Here is a 19,509-nt window from a genome sequence, read left to right on the forward strand (position 1 = left end):
TTCTTTCTTCTTTATGCCAAATTAGACACTGTTGCTGCACTTTCACGGGTAATATAGAAGAAAAAAAGATAAAAATGCTCACCCAGCAGTCCGATGAACTTTCAGCTAATTAACTATGCTACTGTCTGAATGTCGATGACTTGCAGGGAACTTTATCTCTCCCCTGTGTTGTCCAATTGAGAAAAGCCCGAATCTCTCCCAATAAAAGCGGGGCTACTGCCCCGCATAATTAGAAGAGTGCCCGGACAATCAAATCTTCGCCCCAACAGGGCTTAGATGAGCCTCCCACGGCTCTCTGTCAAACAAACACCGGCGTGATAGCGAGAGTATTCACAGCCGTGCCGCCATGACCCAAACCGGAAGTCCCTTTGAACCAAATGTTTCTTCACTCATCTCACTGAAGTCAGTCACTGAAGACAGAGTAATATTTCATGACTGAATCTGAAGTCTGCAATTTTTTTAAAAATGCGTTTCTTGGAAGCAGTTTCTGTTGGTTTTGGTCAGGCTTTTTTCCAAGTAAATGGGCTCACTGTTCCTCATGATTGAATCTTGCTTGCTCTGGGAGATGCTTTGGGGTAGCTTCTATTCCCTGTAACTCAAGGATTACTGAAAAAAGCATCCTTTCTTTCAAAATGGCTTGTGGTTGAGCAAGGTGCTGTGTCCGGTGTACTTCAGAGTTGGTTGAATTATACTTGAAACAATTATAATGATGTTTCTTGACCCTAAAAGAAGGGAGTGCTGAACTTATATTATCTGTATTTTAAAGAATGATGATGAATAACCCAGGAAATATATGTCCAAAGATGATGAATGTCTTTCATTTTCAGACAATCGAAGGAAAGACCCTCCTATCAGCGGTCATGATCCTCGGACAGCTGTTCAACTTAGAAGCCTTAGCACAGTCTTGAAACGTCTCAAAGAAATCATGGAAGGAAAAAGCCAGGTAGTGCTGGGTTTCCGTGCCCTCTTTCAGTACAAGGGAGCTGCCCTGCAACATGCTCTTTGATTCTATCAAGGGCTATTTTGTTCCAGGGGTCTGTACTGAGGGCTAAAGAGCACTGCCTACTCCTGCTAGAAGTTTTCTTGTGTACACTGAGAGCTAGAATAATCTCTGATGCTGTTTTCCTCTTGATGAACCTAATCACTTGGAAAGTGCAGATAACAGCAATTTAGTTTTCAAGGTGTTCCTGTCTCATGAGGCTGGTTTCTCTTGGAATGTGCTATATACAGGTTCCTCCCTCTGATTGGAAGGAAGAAACTTTGGGCCTACTAAATGTAATTTTTGGTTCCTTTTTCATCTAGCACAGGCTTCCTCCAACCTTTTCCAATCTTCAGATGTTTTGGATTAAAATTTCCATGTCCTTGAGCATCAGTCATGGTGGCTGATGGGAGTTGTAGACCAAAATAACTTGGGGACAGCTGATGTAATTTATTAATAGCTGGAATGTTACATCTGGGATTTTTTTAAAAAAGTTGAGTAGGTCATGTCCACCTTTTTGTAAGCTGAAATAGAATTAAAAGAAGGCTTATGCTAAGAAAATGTGTTTGTACCAGTAATTGCAGTGTAATTGTCACGGATGTTGTCAAAACCAATTGAATGAGCAGCTTATAGTCTGCCACTTGAAACTTTTAATTGGTAATCTAAGAATATTCCAAAAGGCAATTGGTCTGAGAAGAACTGCCACTTGGAAAAGCAATTTTGCTGGTGACTGCAGAAGTGTGATTGTGGCCTTGTGATTTCTCATTATATTGTTTAGCTCCAGAGAGAAACAGCCTGTGTAATTCTCTTGCCTTGCTATGTGACTTGTCTGAATACTTAATCTCACTCCTAGGACAGTGATCTGAAGCAATACTGGATGCCAGATAGCCAGTGTAAAGAATGTTATGACTGCAGTGAGAAATTCACCACCTTTCGACGCAGGCACCACTGCCGGCTATGTGGGCAGATTTTCTGCAGCCGTTGTTGCAACCAGGAAATCCCTGGAAAATTTATGGGTTACACAGGTAAGATGCGGCATGCTTGAACATCCTGCCTTCCAAGAGTTCTCCTGGGTCTGGTTTTAGATCCTTTCCAAACCATGGGATTATTGTCAGTGGTGGTATTCCCAAGGGTCTGCTTCAGTCCATACATCCTGATGTGCAACATGGTTGACTGACCGTAAGCAGAAGGTAACCATTAGCGGGAAATCATCAGGATGGAGGCCAGTAACGAGCGGGGTCCCCCAGGGCTCTGTCCTGGGGCCGATCCTGTTTAATCTTTTCATTAACGACATGGAACAAGGGGTGAACAGTCTGCCAATCAAATTCGCAGATGACACTAAAACTGGAGCAGTGGCCACAACTGAGGAGCAGGTACTCCAGATCCAAAAGGATCTGGACAGACTATGGAAGTGGGCAGGAGACAACAGGATGGCATTCAATGTGGATAAGTGCAACGTCTTGCACTTGGAGCATAGGAATAGCTGTCATAAGTACAGGTTAGGGGACAAGTGGCTGGAAAGCAGCACTTGTGAAAGGGACCTCGGGGTGCTGGTTGACTGCAGGCTAAACATGAGTCAGCAGTGTGATGCGGTGGTCAAGAAGGCGAACGCCACCCTTGGTTGCATAGCCAGAAGTGTGGCTTCTAGATCAAGAGAGGTATTACTACCACTCTACACGACTCTGGTGCACCTGCAACTGGAGTATTGTGTTCAGTTTTGGGCCCCTCATTACAGAAAGGATATAGCCAGGTTGGAGTCAGTTCAGCGTTGGGCCACAAGGTTGGTGGCCAGTTTGCAGGGAATGCCATATGAGGCGAGACTGAGGGAACTGGGTCTCTTTAGCCTGGAGAAGAGGAGACTCAGAGGGGATATGTTGACGACATACAGGTATGTGGGGGGATGTCACATGGAGATGGGTAGAGACCTGTTCTCCCCTGCAGAGGAAGGCAGAACGCGCACCAACGGAGCAAAGCTCAAGGAGCCAAGGTTCCATTTGGATGCCAGGAAGCACTTCCTGACAATCAGGACCCCGAGGGTGTGGAATGGGCTTCCCCGGGAGGTGGTTGAGGCCCCATCGGTGTGGTTGTTCAAGGATAGGCTGGACGTGCACATGGCGGGCATGTCGTGAGTGGAGCCGACTGGTGCCGGAGGTCAGACTAGATGGTCTGGGAGACCCCTTCTGACTCGCTCTGTTTCTATGTTTCTGTAATATGACTATAGGCAGATGTCTCAGAAGAGAGACTTGGTTTTAGACCGTCAGCTTTTCAGCTTTGCCACTGCAGAGCGCAAGATATTTCTCTGTTCTCCTTGCAGGTGACCTCAGGGCTTGCACTTACTGTCGTAAAATAGCCTTAAGCTACGCACACTCCACAGATGGCAATTCCATTGGGGAAGACTTGAGTGTTCTGTCTGATTCTGCTAGCTGTGTGTCAATCTTGGATCCTGTGGAACCACGGACTCCCGTAGGCAGCAGAAAAGCTAGCCGCAACTTCTTCCTGGAAGAAGACCTTACCTGGCAAAGGTACTGAGTGGGGTGTAGTTATATTTCAGCTGGTTGCTCAATCTTACAGGCCTGTTACATGCTGCACAATGATTTGCCTCACTATCTTTGTTATGGATGGGTTGCCATTAGATGAGAGGGTAGCTTCCAAACTACCTCAGAACCCTACAGCAAGCCATGGTTTCTAGCGAGGTTGGAAGCTACTCCTGTCATGTGCTTCAACGGGTTTGGACAGCACAGCAGCCCATGTTCTAGAAGGGTAATTAGGTAAATCATGTAGCTTGTGACTGGCAGGGGCAGGGAAAAGAAGCCACTGTTTCCTAAAGAGAAAAAAACCAAGTTATCCAAAAATCTCCATTAACCTGCTTTGATGTTGCAAAAAGCTATATTGACTGTCAATAGCTGTCAGATCAGACTTACTATTTCATGCCCCTAAATTACTGGAAGATAGAGACAGCCATACACTTTAATTATTTTCATATTTATTTGATTTGTACCCTGTTCTTTCAGTCAAGAAGAATGATACTCAGGGTGGCTTATAAAGAAAATGTGATTAAAACAATAATAAACAGATGCATTAAAACACAAGTTGAGAGAACTAGTGAGACCTCGCAGTTTGAGTGTTGGACTGGAATTCAGGCTATATGGGTTCTAGTCCTCACTTGGCCATAAAACTTAATGGGGGACTTTGTGCCAGTCACTACTCTCAGTCTGACCTGCCTCACAGGGTTGTTGGGAAGGTATAGTAGAAGGAGGAAGTGGATTATATAAGCTGCCTTGGGATCCTTGGTGAAAAATGGATAAGAATATCATAAACACATCAGTAAGAGTAAAACACAAACAGCATCTTACCCAGAAGACTAGCTTACATCACAAAGACCTGCTTGAATTTAAAAAATATTTTAAGGCTTAAAGTTGTAACATGTAAAAACTTGTTTTAAAATTCTGTGTTTCTGACCATGGAGTTCTAGTGATATTTGAAGGAGGGACATGGATGCCAGGAGAAAGCCTTTTATTGCTTTCAGATGTTGTTCTGGTTTAGCTTCTGCAGTCCTAGAGAAAGAACTCCAGACAAGGAGAATGATATTTCCAAGTGTATGATAACTCATCACTTGCTATAATCTGTAGAAATAACTTATACTGTTTTTGGAAGAACCAAGACAAAAAGCTGACTTCTATTTTTGAGATTGCAAATTGCTCACTGTCTGAGTCAGACTGTACATTAGTTCTAATTGCTGTTCAAACTTAGCATCCTTTCCTTCCAGCTTGATTCACCCAGATTCATCATCCTCAACTTTGTCCACACGGCTTGGATCTGTTCAGGAAGAAGCAGGGAAATCACCGGCTCGGAATAGGTAAATGACCCAAGCTCATGGTTGTCTTCATATGGAACTGCACCTGCAGAAAGGGCATGCTGCTGGCTCCAGTTGTATTTGCAACCTGAAGCTTGTCTCTGCTGCCAAGGCCTTAAAGTGACATTGATGTTCTCTTGGAAGATAATTGCATTTCTTGGTAAAGGGGATAAACCACGGTGGTATTTACATAAGTTTGCTGAAGAGGTTGCTGATCTCTTGGCATCGCTCTACTACAATGCAAACATGGTATGAAGTCCAGAGTTCAGGTTCAGTGCTGGGTGAAATGATGTCAGAGGTGTTGGACATGTGAAATTTTGCTGTGCTTTGCTCCCTCTGGGCCTTGGGGGACTGTTGTAATGCAGTAGTGCTCCTCCTCGTTCCATTTAACAGTTGTAGCTACACAGCCTTAAAGGCCTTAGTTGTGTGAGCTCTGAGCTACTGGACAAATTGTGGTGCTTGGACCTATGTTAGAGAAAAAATAGAAATGATTCAAAACTGCATCTCTGCTCTCTTAAGTCCCCAGGGTTTTGGGTAAGCTAAGGCCTCTTTCCAGTGCTTATTTCTTTTACTCTTCTGCAGCTGATGGTGGATGATCAGACTACCCTGGGCAACCCGCCAGAATATTGGCATTGATAAAGTCCATTATTCCTTATTCAAAGCACTATACCAACCCTCTAACTATGTCTGTAATATACTATGTGCCTTTCTGTGCTTTGGACTTGAAAAAGTTCTCTTACAAAGAAAAAAAGTGTGCAGCATCAAATGATACTGTACCTTGATGCTAAGATAGGTGAGCCAAGCTTTTCTTCTCTCTGTTCTGACAAAAAACAAAACAAAAAACCCCCAACCCCACTGTGATTATTGTGGTGGAAGGGTAGAGCCTAAAAAATGACTTGTGAATTGGACTGCCTGTGGTGCATGTTCGGTAATACTTTCTAGAAATTGGGAGACCTGAAATGCCTCCATGAGAGACAGAGGAGGTTTTTAAATTTAAAAATCACATTTTCTTCTCCTCACCCTTCAGGGTTTGTTTGTTTGTTTGTTTGTTTGTTTGTTTGTTTGTTTGTTTTACAAATTTCTCTGTGGGCTCCCCTCACCTTCAAATCACTAGTCATAACATGGTTGAAGTTTATCAAGCTGGAATATTACTGGCAGGTGATACATGTCAGGTTTGATCCAGATTTCTCTATTTGATTCTATTTCATTGTGGAAGGAATTTGTCTCCTTATTTCATAGGGCAATGGTTTGTCAGTCAGCCTCTCTGAATTGAAGGAAATCTGCTGCAGAAGTAGCCCTGTGGTCTGGAGAGTAGGAACTTCTCTGCTCCTCTCATCTGGGGCCTGATTGCAGCTTCCCAGCCTTTCCCAGATGCTTCTGTTGGAGGCTGTCATTAAAGGCAAACCTGAAAATTCTTAAGTAGGTAGAGGCTATTTTTTTTCCTGGAGTGGCATTTGTGGGGAGAGGTGTATTGATCAGGTTTCTACTTAACTGAGGATTTCAAAAAAAAATGAAGCAGTGCCTTCATTTTTTCAAAATACCTTTTTTTTGTATTTGCTGAGTTTGAAAACTAGTTTTATTGGCTTGGTGAGAAAGATTATTAAGAGGATCCTTCATGTTGTAAAGTTTTCCCTGTTCTGTTAAACGTTAATTTTTATGAGGTGGGATCAACTTATATATATAAGCATGGTTCTGTTTCTCCCATCAGATCAGCCAGCATTACTAACTTGTCCCTGGATCGATCGGGGTCTCCCATGGTGCCTTCTTATGAGACATCTGTCAGTCCACAAGCTAATCGCACCTACGTGAAGGAGGCCAACGAGGATGAGCGCAAAATTCTTCTGGTACAAGCCATGATTTTGTTGCCTCAGGCATTCTTCTGACAGTAATAAGTAGTGCCTTGTTCCCCTTTGTTGTACCTCTTGTCTTAGGTGTGACTAGTTTGTTTTATCCTTTCTTCTTTTGATCAAATTATATCCTACTGTTTCTTCATAGAGCTCAGTGGTGCACTTGGGCAATGCTATTTGAAAAGCTATTTTCTTATGAATGCCTATCTTTTGAAGAGATTTAAGCATGTTTCACTTGAATATAGGAAGATGAGTACTTAGAAAAAACATTGTAAAAAAAGTTTAATAATGGCCAAGTGGCAAGTAGTAAAAAAATGCATTTGCAGGCCATTCTAAGAATTATAATGGCTCTTCTGAACTACCTTTATAAAAGAAGTGCTAGCTTTAATTTTCTGCTTTCCTCGGTCATTTTCAGGGCTTTTGAAATCCTGAGTAACAGTATGCTGTTTCCAAACTGCTTCTTATATGCCAAGTAAAACTACCATTTTAATGGGAGGGAGATCCTAATTACTAGGAAAAGTGCCAAAGGAAGATGGGTTTGAGAACTACACTCAAAGCTTTCAGGCACTGTATAGTGCTAAGTAAGGGGTGGGGTTTCACAAATACCTGCCCATAAGGTAACATATGCTTAATTAGAAAAAGTCCACACAGTTTATAAACTGGGAGAGGCTGAGGTCACAGTAGGTATCCAGAGATCTGTCTTGGGAACACTGGAGTGCCCATAGGCATCATGTTGCCAGCCCCAGAACAAATGATGGCTTTCTCCAGGTGAACTACAGTGGTACCTTGGCTCATGAACTTAATCCGTTCCAGGACTCTGGTCATGACCCAAACTGGTCGTGAGCCAAGTTAAATTTCCCCATAAGCTTCAGTGTAAATAAGGTTAATCTGTTCTGTAACTATTTTTAAATCAGAAAAATGTAAAGCAAAGTGACAAAGGACAGCAAAGATTGTGGCCATCTCCCCCCTCCCAAGCACGAGCATGGCCATCTCCTCGCGCCCCCCCCCCCCAGCACAACCGCGATTGCGCCTGTCATCTCTGCATGCGGCTGTCATCCCTGTGCACTGAAGGGGAAGAGATGAGCGCAAATGTGAGTGCCCTGTGGGGGGAGAGACAGGCGTGAACGTGGGCGCACTTGGTGGGGAGATGGGCCCAGTCATGCTGGCAGGGGGAGATGGCCGAAATCGTGGTTGTGCTCCTGCAGGAAAGATGAGCGCAATCATGGGTGCACTCCTGCAGGAAAGATGGGCGTGATCTTGGCCATCTCCCCCCCTGCCCCCCAGCATGATCGTGGCCATCTCCCCACTTGGGGTTGGGGGGAGATGGCCACGATCACGGCTGTCACCCAATGCAGAGTTTGTGACCTAAATCAATTTTTTAATGAAATTTTTGTTCTCAACCCGATTTGGTCATGAACTGAGGCATTCTTGAGCCGAGGTACCACTGTTGATAAATCTTGCATTTGAATGACTTCCAGTGGCACCATCTCTTCATTCTGAAACTAGCATGTTGTATAACAAGCTGCACTTCTACATATTTAAATAATAAAAAAAGAATATGAAATGTTCAGGAAAGCTCTTTTATTGCTTTAACAAAAGAAAGAATCAACAGAAAATCTATCTCAGACAATCTGGTGGTGAAAGGAAGTCTAGCAGTCAATCCTTTTTTTGGTAAGCAATTGAGGTCAGAATCAAAAAGATAACTGTAAGAATTGTATAAGAACTATGTTTTCAATGAAATGTGTGTGTTCATAAAACTGTGTGGAGTCCAGCCACTCCGAGGGGAGGGTATCTGGTAAATAACTTGCAACAGAGGTGACCCACACCTCCCAACACAGGGAGAGAACACTTAAGCCCTCCAGATTGACCTTATCTCTAAATGTCATTCCTTTTGCCTTGTAGGACTCCGTCCAGTTAAAGGACCTGTGGAAGAAAATATGCCATCACAACAGTGGGATGGAATTCCAGGATCACCGTTATTGGCTGCGCACACATCCCAACTGTATTGTGGGAAAGGAGCTTGTCGACTGGCTCATGAGAAATGGCCACATCACCACCAGGTGCACAGACAGAGGCGCACCCCCCTCTCTTATGTTCTGTAGATTATGGGAGTAGATCGAGATGGCAGACTTGAGGCTTGCAGGATATATTTCCTGTGCACATAGGGTCCTTGCACAGATAGCCTGCTGTAATGATGCGTGCCCTGCAATTACAGGAGGAGGAGAGCAATGGCAACATGACACAGTAATGGCCGCCCAGAGAGTGTGATGCGAATGGGCAGCTTTTATATAAATCAAATAAATAAATAGGGGTTGCAGAAAGGACTTTACCAAATAAAACTGGAGGGAGGTAAGCAAGGCTGATATCATCCTGCCACCTATTTATAAAGTGAGAGCCATGACACAAAATCATCACTTCGGTTAGTGAATTAAAACAGAATCCAATATGTTTATCCTTGAGGCAATTCTCACTCTTTACTAGAGGGAGTTTGTGTGTGAGTTCACCTTCTCCTTATCACTTGCTGGGATGATGCAGACCATCAGTTAAGGTATCTCTGTACCTTTTCTTTTGTTCTGTAATGCCTCCCTTCTCAATTTTGATGTTATCGCCTACTGTCCCAATTGTTGTTTCACTTATTTGTTCTACAAATGAACCATCTTTCTTTGGAAAGAAGCGCCCCCCCCATCCCGCCAGTCTGTAGCTGAGATTGTTGGGATAATTTGCACAATGAGTCATGCTTATCTGATTGTTGGATGGAAGGGTGGGGGAACCTTATACACTTGCAGTGCTTGGTCTGCCACAGAAGGCAGCTCAGATCCAGGAACATGTGAATTTTGGGCTCACAGTGTTTGTGAAGCCTACATTTTCACAGCAGGGGAAGGGAAACTTATGTATCAGCACCCAGGAGTCCTCTGGGGGGCAACATACCATCAGTAGACATGGCTGTAGCCTAAAAGAGGCTCTCCACTTTCTCACACCGCATGTGCAGACATACCCCCATTCCCAAGCCCCCCTTCTCAACTGGTCCAGGCAGATTAGCTCGGGTGTGGGGAAGCTTTCATCCAAACCTCCTCAGCCAGTGCTCTGCTGACTGGGGACCAGGACTCTTTCCTGTTTGGGCAGAGGGGCAGGGCCTGGGGAAGAAGATGACTGGATGGTGAACCTCTGTTGGCCAAAGTTTTCTCACACCTGTTTGCCGGGATAAATGCATTTGAAACCTAATTTGGGATTCAAAACTGTCTTACTTCCAGAGCTCAAGCTATTGCGATAGGACAGGCTCTGGTAGATGGCCGTTGGCTGGACTGCATCAGCCATCACGACCAGATCTTTAGAGACGAGTATGCACTCTACAGACCCCTACAGGTATGGGCTGCTTTTGTGGGAACTCTGCATTTGAATTGGACTGCTGAAATTTTCATGTTTCTGTCTAGTTGTTTTGGCTGCTTCTCACCCATACAGGCAATGCTGAACAGTGTTGTTGTTTTCTGAAACCCAATACTGTTCACTTGTTTGCTGTACAAAAGTCATTCTAATTTCTGATAACTTGCTAATGTATACTAATTTACTTAAGATTAAGAAAAAGAGCAAGCAAACTGTGAAAACTACAGTGAAAAGAAAATTAGGTGCATCTCAGGTAACTTGAGAAGATGAGTTGGGGAAGCTGGCAGAGAACCAGAATGTTTGTTTTTAACCCAGAAGGGTGTTTTCAGAAGTGAGAACTAAAGGTACAGGTATCAAGCATATACTGGTTTAGAGTTCTTATCATATCTAAGAGAAAAGCGGTTTGTTTAAGGTTATTTGCTCTCCAAATGCTTTGTTGCCAAACTTCATTAAGGGCTGCAAATAAAAGATCTGCTACTCAGCACTTAACTACCTGACTAGTCAAATTCAGAAACTTTCCATAGATGCAAGAATGATTAAACAGAGGCTGTTATGTTTCAGGCACATCATGGGAAGGCAAGCCTGACTGGAGAAGACAATCATGCTAGGGAAAGTTGAAGGCAGAAGAAGAAAAGGAAGACTAAATATAAGATGAACTGACTCTGTAAAGGAGTCAGCCTGGAATTTACAATAACTGAGCAGGGTTGTCAGGGATAAGACATTTTGGAGTGATTTTGTTTTATAGGGTCTCAAACAATCAGAATATATGGAAGGGATTTAGATTGTCCGGTCAGTTCTCTCAGTAACCTAGAAAGGGAAATATAATGTGACCAATGGACTTGGTACAAAATATTAGCACATCATAGCATTATTGAAGGATTTTAAAAAATGAAATACTCGTAGCTGCAAAAAATATTCCGGTGACTCACTTCCTTGACTTGTGCCATCAGGATGTGTAAATATCCAGAACATTTCAGCATAGGAGGTTGGAAGTGCTTTTGAGAGACGGCACTTGCCAGAGCTGAGGTGTGCTGGTTGGTTTGATTGCCACTGCACCAGATGGCTCTTATGGACAGGTAGCAATTCAGAAGTGTGTGCACAGAGCGGGCAGGGTGAAAGGGAATCTGCTTCTGCCTATTCCTTGCTCTTTTTTGCAGCATCCCAACTTCTGCACTGCAGTATCTAGGCAGTGGTGATCATGGGGGATGCTATCTTTGCTTACTCAAAGCATCAGGCTGCCTTTTTCTGTTTAAGAATGGCTCAGGGCCAAGAACAAATTCTGCCTGTCCTGGGGAGCTATTCTTTTTTTTTCTAAGAGTCACATTTGTACAAGCCTTCATTATTCTGACTTGGAGAATATCTTATAACCAGTCATTGTGTAAGTACAGGGAAAGTCTTTAAAGTCCCTCAACTTTTTGTTTCTTTAAACAAAAAGAAAGCAAGTTCAGAATTGGTGCATGAGTTTGCTTGTTTTCCTCCACCCTCTGCATTAATTCCTATTGTGCTCTATCATTTGTAAGCTGCTTTGGAGTCTTTTTGCCTGAAGAGTAAAAATGCTATAAAGAAAGAAAGGTGTTTAGTTCTTATGGTATGTGTGAATGTTACCTGATACAATCCAGGAAGCCTGAGGGGTTTCTGAGTACAGTCAGTGTTCAAGGGCAAGGCTTTAGTGTGGTGCACAGCTGCCTTTCTGATCTGCATGTGCAACAGCAGACAACTAAGAACTTGTTGCCAAGAAAATATGCATAGAACTGGACTGTAAATCATGCCATGGAAATTACGTAAATTATATAAAATAAGATCAGTTTGTGTAGTATTTCATTCTAGGCCGGTATAGAATGTCTACATTTTTGTTTCCTTGGTGCAGCATCCCCACAGCCTGCCTGAATATGTACTAAATGTTTTGTGCTCCAGAGACTTACCAGAGTGCTGTGAAAGAGACAGAATGGCAGGGAATAAAGCTATTTTATTACCTTTAATGTGTTTCTGCAAGCTGTAGTGAAGCTAGTGTTCTTATGGTTTAAACCAAATTGCCCACTCTTGCAGTAAAAGGACCAGCTTGTGGTTCTCCAGTTGTTCTGGTTTACAGTTTTCCTGACCCCTTGTGGTTGGCTGTGCTGTCTAGGGCTGAGGAAAGTTGTAGGCTGAAACATCTGGGTGGCTGTCAGTTGTCCACCCATTTTCCTGCCTTGATTGGGAGCAGGAATTGACTGGCCATTCCTGGAAGCCAGCACTGCAATGCCCAAGCCTTGCTTCAGAGTTGCCTTTGTCAAATTAATCTGTGAAGAGATCAGAGGTAGCCTTATGGCGGGACAGGTTGACGTCATGTTTGGTCAGTGGAATCGAGAATTGCTCAAGCAGTTAGTGCGTATTTCTTCTGTGGGCAGAGAGCACTGAGCTCCAGGTCACCAGCCCCCTGGCTCTGGTCCTAGCAGTCCAGTTGTTGCTGCCAGCCGCAGGGTCTTGGGAATGGGAGGGAGCTTGCCCTTCAGAAGATCCTCCTGCAAGGAGACGAACAACGTGGGCACAAGGGAGGCAGGGACTGATTTCTGGGCCTGTTGTGCCTGAAGAACTTTGCAGGGAGGCTCTGAATATCTTCCAGCTTAAAGTGGGAATGTCATGCACGTTGTGCAAGAATGAGGGAGTAATCAGTGTAGGTGTAGCAGATGTCCTTGGAAGCACCAGGTTTCAGAGTGTCCTTGGCAAGACCACCCCCGATAGGGTCCCTCCATAGCACTGTGACTACCTGCTTGCTTGACAGGTGGGAAGCCAGTGAATAACCAAGTACGCAACCACACTTGCTGCTGCTCCTCCTCGCTTCTGTCTGGGCCAGGGTGAGAGGTGGATAAGCAGGTGGGCTCCTGCTGGAGCAAGAACCCTCTGTTTGATTCTGGAAACAGTGGCATACTAATCTCGAGCCACCTGTGGGTGCCTCTAAAATGCTGTGTGTTCATTTCAACTTTAGAGGATACTTTGGTTTCAATATTGAGAGGTCTGTTGCATAAACATGGGCATAAATCTAGAATGCTTTTGTCTATTGTGCAGCTTTGAATAGCCTGTGGGATTTATTGATCACAACCAATTAAACAGCAACCGAAACAGTAGAGGATGCTTTTCATTGCGCTCTTTCTCTCTCTCTTGCCTTTTGGCATCTTCCTTTGGAAGAAGCAGTAGAATAATGCTGGAGGGTTACAAACTGGAGACTGGACTTTATTGTAAAACAACCTGAACAGTACAGGATGCCTGAACAATAAAAGTCTCATTGGGAAACACCCTGGCGCTCCAGAATGGCAAAAGAACACTTTTAATACTAGAAAGCTGGCAATATAAAGCACATTTCTCCATGGCTTACTGTGTACTCTGTGCTGACTAGCCAAACTGATCTCTGTTGTTAGGCCTTCTTCAGCACTGGTACGTTGCTTTGTTTTATTTACATGAATGATACAAAATTTATTGCCCTTACTGATTTTCTTTCCTAGTATTTTTGTATAGATTCTATTTTTTATGATTGGCATCTATATTTTTGCTACTGTTAAAGACCATTACATAGCATTAAACAATGCAATTTTTGGTTTTGTTTTATATTTATGCATTTGTAGATTTCATGTTCCCTCTCCAAATAAACCTGAATCTACTTCTGGTCACCCTTTCTCCTGTGCAATTCAAAATCCCCTTTTTAGTTGTTCTGTTTCCTTGATGAGTAATAGAGAAAGCAAACATATTTTGCCCAACCCTTACACACACGGGTGCACACGTAAACACACAAGTTAAGAAAAATATTGATTAGTTACTGTTCTCCCCCCTCCCCATTTCTGCTCACTTAGCATAAAAATATCAAGCAACCTCTGTTGAGGCAATTGTTATGAACATGTATTTTGGAACTCATTCTGTTCTAATTACAAAACCATACTTGTTCCATCTGGAATGCTAATGAAAGAACTTTTTGCTTTGTAAACCTGCAGAGCACGGAATTTTCTGAAACACCTTCTCCAGACAGTGATTCTGTCAACTCTGTGGAAGGCCATTCTGAGCCATCCTGGTTCAAAGACATCAAATTTGACGACAGTGACACGGAACAAATTGCAGAAGATGGAGATGACAATTTGACCAGTGAGTTTCCGTGTTCCCCTTTGCAGCAAGTCAAAGTCCTGCTTCCCTCAGCCTGCTGTTGTGAAGTAATAAACTTTTTATCTAATCCTTTTAGATGGATGAAGTATTTTCTGTGTGGTTTGCTAGATTGTTTTTCTTCCCCCAGCTCCTCCAAACTGACATATGCATAAATTCATTGCACTGTGGTGGCCTGACAGCTGCCCTGCTTCTTTTAAAAAATGAGCAAGCGGCCTTAAAACACCATCAGAATCCTAACAAAGCCCCTAGATACAAGTGGATGAAAATGCTGTCTCTGTCTCTGTCTCCTCCCTCTCTCTTCAGCATTGCACTTTGGGCATTGTTTAATTAAGTTAATCTCTCTCCTATCCTCCATGCCTTCGTGGATATCAATCATTTGAATCTCCCCACCTTTCCTCCGTGTCTCTCTTTCTCCCTCTCACTCAAATTTAAAAGATTCCGCCAGCCCTAGCAAGCGCACCTCAATCAGCAGCTTCCAGTCTGCCATGGACAGCGACTCAGCCGCTTCCATCAGCCTAAACGTGGAGCTGGACAACGTGAACTTCCATATCAAGAAGCACTCCAAGTACCCACATGTGCCCCCTCACCCTGCTGACCAAAAAGGTACGAGGTAGTTGCACATGGTTGAACAAACAGCACTTGGATCACCATTTGTCTGAACACTGCCTCCTTATTTCTTCCCACTGAACCTCTGGTCTTCCATGCATTTCTTTCATCTTCAGGACACTCGGGCTGAATCCTAGGGTCATGCATACTGGATTTTCTCATCCTGCCCCCCCACACACCTTGTTGTGCACCCTCTGCTCTGCTCCAAGGGGACTGCCAGTGTGGGGGGAATGTTGGTCCTTTCTGTCAGTGGTTGTTGTTCTGCTGAGGGAAGGACACAGGTGGAGCTAAACTTCTGATGTTGAACTGCTGTGGGCAACCGACTAGCATAGTACGTGCAAGTTAGCACGTGCCAATTAGTGGAGGGGCCATAGCTCAGTGACAGAGCCCCTGCTTTGCATGAAGAAGGTCCCAGGTCCAATTCATGACACCTCCAGGTAGGGGTGAGAAAACCACTTACCTGAATCCCCGGAGAGCTGCTGCCAGTCAGTGTCAGCCTTGCTCGGTTAGACAGACTGGCTCTGCATAAGGTAGCTTCCTTTGTGCCTATCTCTTCAGTGAGCTCTTCAGGGACAGACCTCACGTCCACACGGACAGAAGGATATTTAGAAGAAGATCTTTTTTGAAATAACCATTCTTTCTGGATGCCAATAAAGAAGCTATAGCTTCTCCCAGCACTTGGTCAGAAGGAGGGAACACAGTCTTGCTGCAGATGTGGAACATGCCAGACTTGCATCTGGATTCCTACCCAGCCTCAGGCAGCTCTTTCTCTCTCTCTTCAGCAGCTAGCTGCTTTGCATGATGTGAGTTTCATTTCCACCCCCATAAAGGCTGAAGAAATTACAATCCTTTAACCCTAACCCTATGTGTGTTTAGACAGAAAAAAGTGCTACAGCTCCCCACATTCCCCAGCCCACTAGCCAGCTGGTGCATGCAGGGATTTTAGGACTTATTTTTGTATAAACATGCATAGGATTGCACCCTTTAGCCCTTGAATTTCTTAATGTAGCAGTTCTGGATGTAGCAATACAGGTTTAGAACCATATCCATCCTTATTTTTCTGTGTCTTAAAAGTATGAAAATACAAGAATGTTGATAAAAATATTTTTTCTTCTCCACACACAAGTATTAAAATTATAATAACAGTATTGCAGATACATATGGCCTTTTCATCTTCCTTGTTTCTTTTGCCACCACTCCCTGACAGAAACCACAATGGAATTTAAGGGATTTGGTTTCTGTAAAAAGAAATATATAAAAGAAGGTAAATTTACTTATGTCTGCTTTTGCTCAAAGATGTCATCCTAAAGAGAGAGACTAATTTGTGCTGTTATTTAGTATATAGTTGAATTATTTCATGCATGGTAACAGGCAACAGCACTGCTCACCTAAAATTTTGCTTTGGTCACTAAATGTTGAAACTAATATCATGGAATAACCATAGTACTAGGAGTTCTTCTTCTGGCTTGTGAATTAACCACTTTTCCTCTTAATGTTACTTGTTATATGCCTGTGTACTGAATGCATTGAGAAAGTTCTGTTTGTGTTTCAGGAGAACAGCCTGTAGATGTTCATTGTGCCATGCATTTCACAAGAAATTCAGTTCAGTTAATTGACTCAACAGATACATATATGTGAGACAATGTATCCATAGGTTACCCCTGCCTGACATTCAATCTGAATTTGTTGAATCTTGCAAATCAGGAGATCTGAACACCACTGCCTCCTCTTGTGCAAAATGTACATGACCTCTGAAAGCAGCTGTAGACCTTATGGCTTTACCACAAGACAGCGAGACGTTAACTTGTGACGTCGTGGCCTCTCTCAGATGTCGTTCAGCTGAGTTGGCAGCTCTTATTTATACATTATGTTTTTAATATGCCTAATGGTCAGTATTCTCTGGGCAGATGACAAGTAGTTAAGAGGCTAAAATACCAAACCTAACTTTCCTGGTCTTTACGAATGGTCAACAGAGCCAGTGGTAGCATGAACCATAACATGAGGGGCAAAGATTTTTGTCTAAAACTTCAGAACAGTGATATAAATACATTGTTTAAAGGAAATGAGTGTTTTGCTTTGTGTTGTGGACCAGAATTCTATTTCTGGTGTGCTGTGTAAGCTAACACGCTTCCTTACTTTATGACCAAACCTGGGCATTGTGGATTAATTGTGGGTTTTAGTGTAACCATGGGTTGTTTTACCCATGATTAACCCATAGTGATGGTTCACCTCTGATTGAGCCAGTTGGAGATTGCATATGCTTGATGAAGAAAACCTGAAAGCTTGCTCACTACTTGGTGGCATTTTAGTTGATCCTAGTGAAAATATCACGCAACTGAGGATGATGCCCATGTTTTTGTACAGCTGAGAGATTTTTGGAATAGAAAGTTGAAGGCAGAAGAAGAAAAGGTAAATCAAATATTAAATGGATTGACTCCATCAAAGAAGCCACAGCCTTGAGTTTACATGAGCCGAGCAGGGCTGTCAAGGGCACTCATTCATACGGTCGCCATAAATTGTAGACAGCTTGACAGCACATAGCAACAGCAACAACATATTTCATGTGACTGAATTGAATGGGGATCTTTTGCAGTTTATCTTAACTGTATCTGAAGTTGGATAGTAGCATCATGCTTAGGTTGATGTTGCTAGCTTTTCTGCTTCGAAAGCAATAAGCCTTAAACTAATGTTAAACAGCACAGCAGTTTCTGTTTTCTGCTGTGCATCAGGAGTTTCAAAGCCTTATGAAAGGTTTGTCAGGTTAAATTAGTATGAAAAAATACTTCACAGAGATTTTGATCACCTTGCAATGCTCATGAGGGAGCAACTCTGCACTTACTTGCATGATTTTATACTGTCTCGCAACATTTTGTGATTGCATACCCAGTGTTCTGGGGAACTGGGAAGGAGAGGATTGACAGGGATGCTGGGTTCTGCAGTAGGACTCAGGTGATGTTTCTGGGTGTCTGGTCAATGTTTGCAATGAGGCTTACTGAAAAATGGAATTGAGAGGCATTGTCTTGTCTTGGGCAAACAGGTTTCATGAGACTACAATCTCACTCCTCTAGGGACCTCTTTTAAAGGCATTCATGTGCAATGGAGAGGCTGCCTTTCTTGAAACTTCCCTTTGAGCTATCAGTTTCCTTAAGTGGGTGTAACTGCTGTAGGGCAGCAGGGCAGGTTTGGGAAACAAGGCTTTTCTTCAGTTTAGTTGTCAAAGCAATCATCAATTTGCAAACCTGAGATAATGAAAGTGACAGCAATCTGATCTCTTGACAGAGCTTTGCAACCGAAAGTCAGTCAGTTAAACACAATCCTCACCCCATATCTCTGTCACCCATTGGGATTACCACAAACATACATTCCTCATAAGTTCCAATTTGATGCAATGTTGAAGTTGAAACTTTGGCTGTGTAATGTATTCTCAAAGTATCCTGCTGGATCACAGTTACTTATTGGTACGACGGTTGTATGGAATAATATGCTGCTCTTTATTTGTGTGCAAGGGTCCAGTGTTGTTGCTCTCTTTTTGAAGAAAGGAAGAGCTGCAGCTCAGCTGTGGCTCAGAACACACCTGCTTTGCATGCAGACATTTCCAGGGACTAGCATCTTTAGCAAGTGCTGGAAAAGTTCCTTCCAGTCAGTCATCAGTCCTAGGAGGGCTAGATGGATCACTGGATCTGACTATGCACTAGACAAATCCTTATCTTCCTGATTTGCTTAGCTTGTCTGCATCTTCACTTGGTGTGGGCCATGAATCCCTTGGAGTAATGGGACATATTTAAATTGGGGAAATTACCTCTGTTCACTTCCTCTTTTGTGTAAAGCTGATTCCACAACAGTGGCGTGCCCTGTTTGACAGCCAACCCAATGTACAGACATCACAAGGCAGGATGGGAAAATCCTTTTGGCCTCGGCCTCTTGGGTTGGTTCCTGCAACAGAGGCCAAATTCATGAGATGAGTCATCTCTTCTTTTTGTGGGATGGGTGTGTAAGCTGAATAATTACAATCATGCTAGCATAACCTGTCATTTCCTTTGTCCTCCCCTCCCATCTCCATATTTTTTCTCTCCTTTTAGAGTACTTGATTGCTGACAATGGAGGACAGCAAATGATCTCAATAAGTGACGCTTTCATCAAAGGTAGGTTGAATGTGGGAAATTGGGCTCATGTTATGTTGAGTGAACACTTCACTCCCCCCCACCCTTGTTAAGGGTGTTGAAACTATAACATTAGGCTAGATGTGGTCTTATCCAAAGCTTGGTAGAATCTGTGTCCATCTCTCCGTGTGCTTTGTGAGCAAGCAAAGCAATAGCCTTCCTTTCCTTCTTCTGCTTTGTGTGTGTAGCTTCGTTTTCAAATGGATGTTCACTTTAAAGGAATCTTCTCTCAAGCTTTTCCATGTAAGCATACCCAAGACGCTTCCCGAGATTCACTCTGGTCGGAGACTAGCACCTTGGAGACACTCTTTCTGCTTGTGTGATGCAACTCAGTTAGTGCCTGTCTCCAGGTTTCTTCAGTTGCTAGTCACGTAAACAAGCAAGCACTTGTTGATCTGCAGAATAACTTTACCTAAAAGAGGGCATTAAGGAGAAACTCTGGAAATGTTAATCTGCTTCAGGTCTTTAAAATCATAACAGGTTTCTCTATCCATCTTTTTAAATGGTAAGCACAGGAAGGCAGTTTTTAGAAGTTTCTTTTTACCATGGCAAGCC

General features: G+C 43.2%; 1 protein-coding gene across 8 annotated transcripts in view; it reads left to right on the forward strand.

Moving 5' to 3' along the window:
- The window catches only part of PIKFYVE (phosphoinositide kinase, FYVE-type zinc finger containing), a 115,103-nt gene that overhangs the window by 38,727 nt on the left and 56,867 nt on the right, over positions 1-19,509 (forward strand). For 5 of the 8 annotated variants that reach the window (XR_006414887.1, XR_006414888.1, XM_044431786.1 and 2 more), the window contains exons 4-13: positions 828-943; positions 1,833-2,004; positions 3,294-3,501; positions 4,746-4,835; positions 6,541-6,676; positions 8,582-8,739; positions 9,931-10,042; positions 14,023-14,170; positions 14,624-14,791; positions 18,874-18,936. Coding sequence is in view for 6 of the 8 variants with exons in the window: in XM_044431786.1 (XP_044287721.1) it covers positions 828-943; positions 1,833-2,004; positions 3,294-3,501; positions 4,746-4,835; positions 6,541-6,676; positions 8,582-8,739; positions 9,931-10,042; positions 14,023-14,170; positions 14,624-14,791; positions 18,874-18,936 (1,371 nt within the window). In the remaining 2 variants the exon portion in view is untranslated. Of the gene's footprint in view, positions 1-827; positions 944-1,832; positions 2,005-3,293; positions 3,502-4,745; positions 4,836-6,540; positions 6,677-8,581; positions 8,740-9,930; positions 10,043-14,022; positions 14,171-14,623; positions 14,792-18,873; positions 18,937-19,509 lie in introns of those variants that run through there. The other 3 variants (XM_044431787.1, XM_044431788.1, XM_044431789.1) reach the window with 2 other exon arrangements.

The sequence above is a fragment of the Varanus komodoensis genome, unplaced genomic scaffold, assembly GCF_004798865.1.
Source record: "Varanus komodoensis strain SLA01 unplaced genomic scaffold, ASM479886v1 scaffold23, whole genome shotgun sequence".
In the NCBI taxonomy this organism is placed as follows: domain Eukaryota; kingdom Metazoa; phylum Chordata; class Lepidosauria; order Squamata; family Varanidae; genus Varanus; species Varanus komodoensis.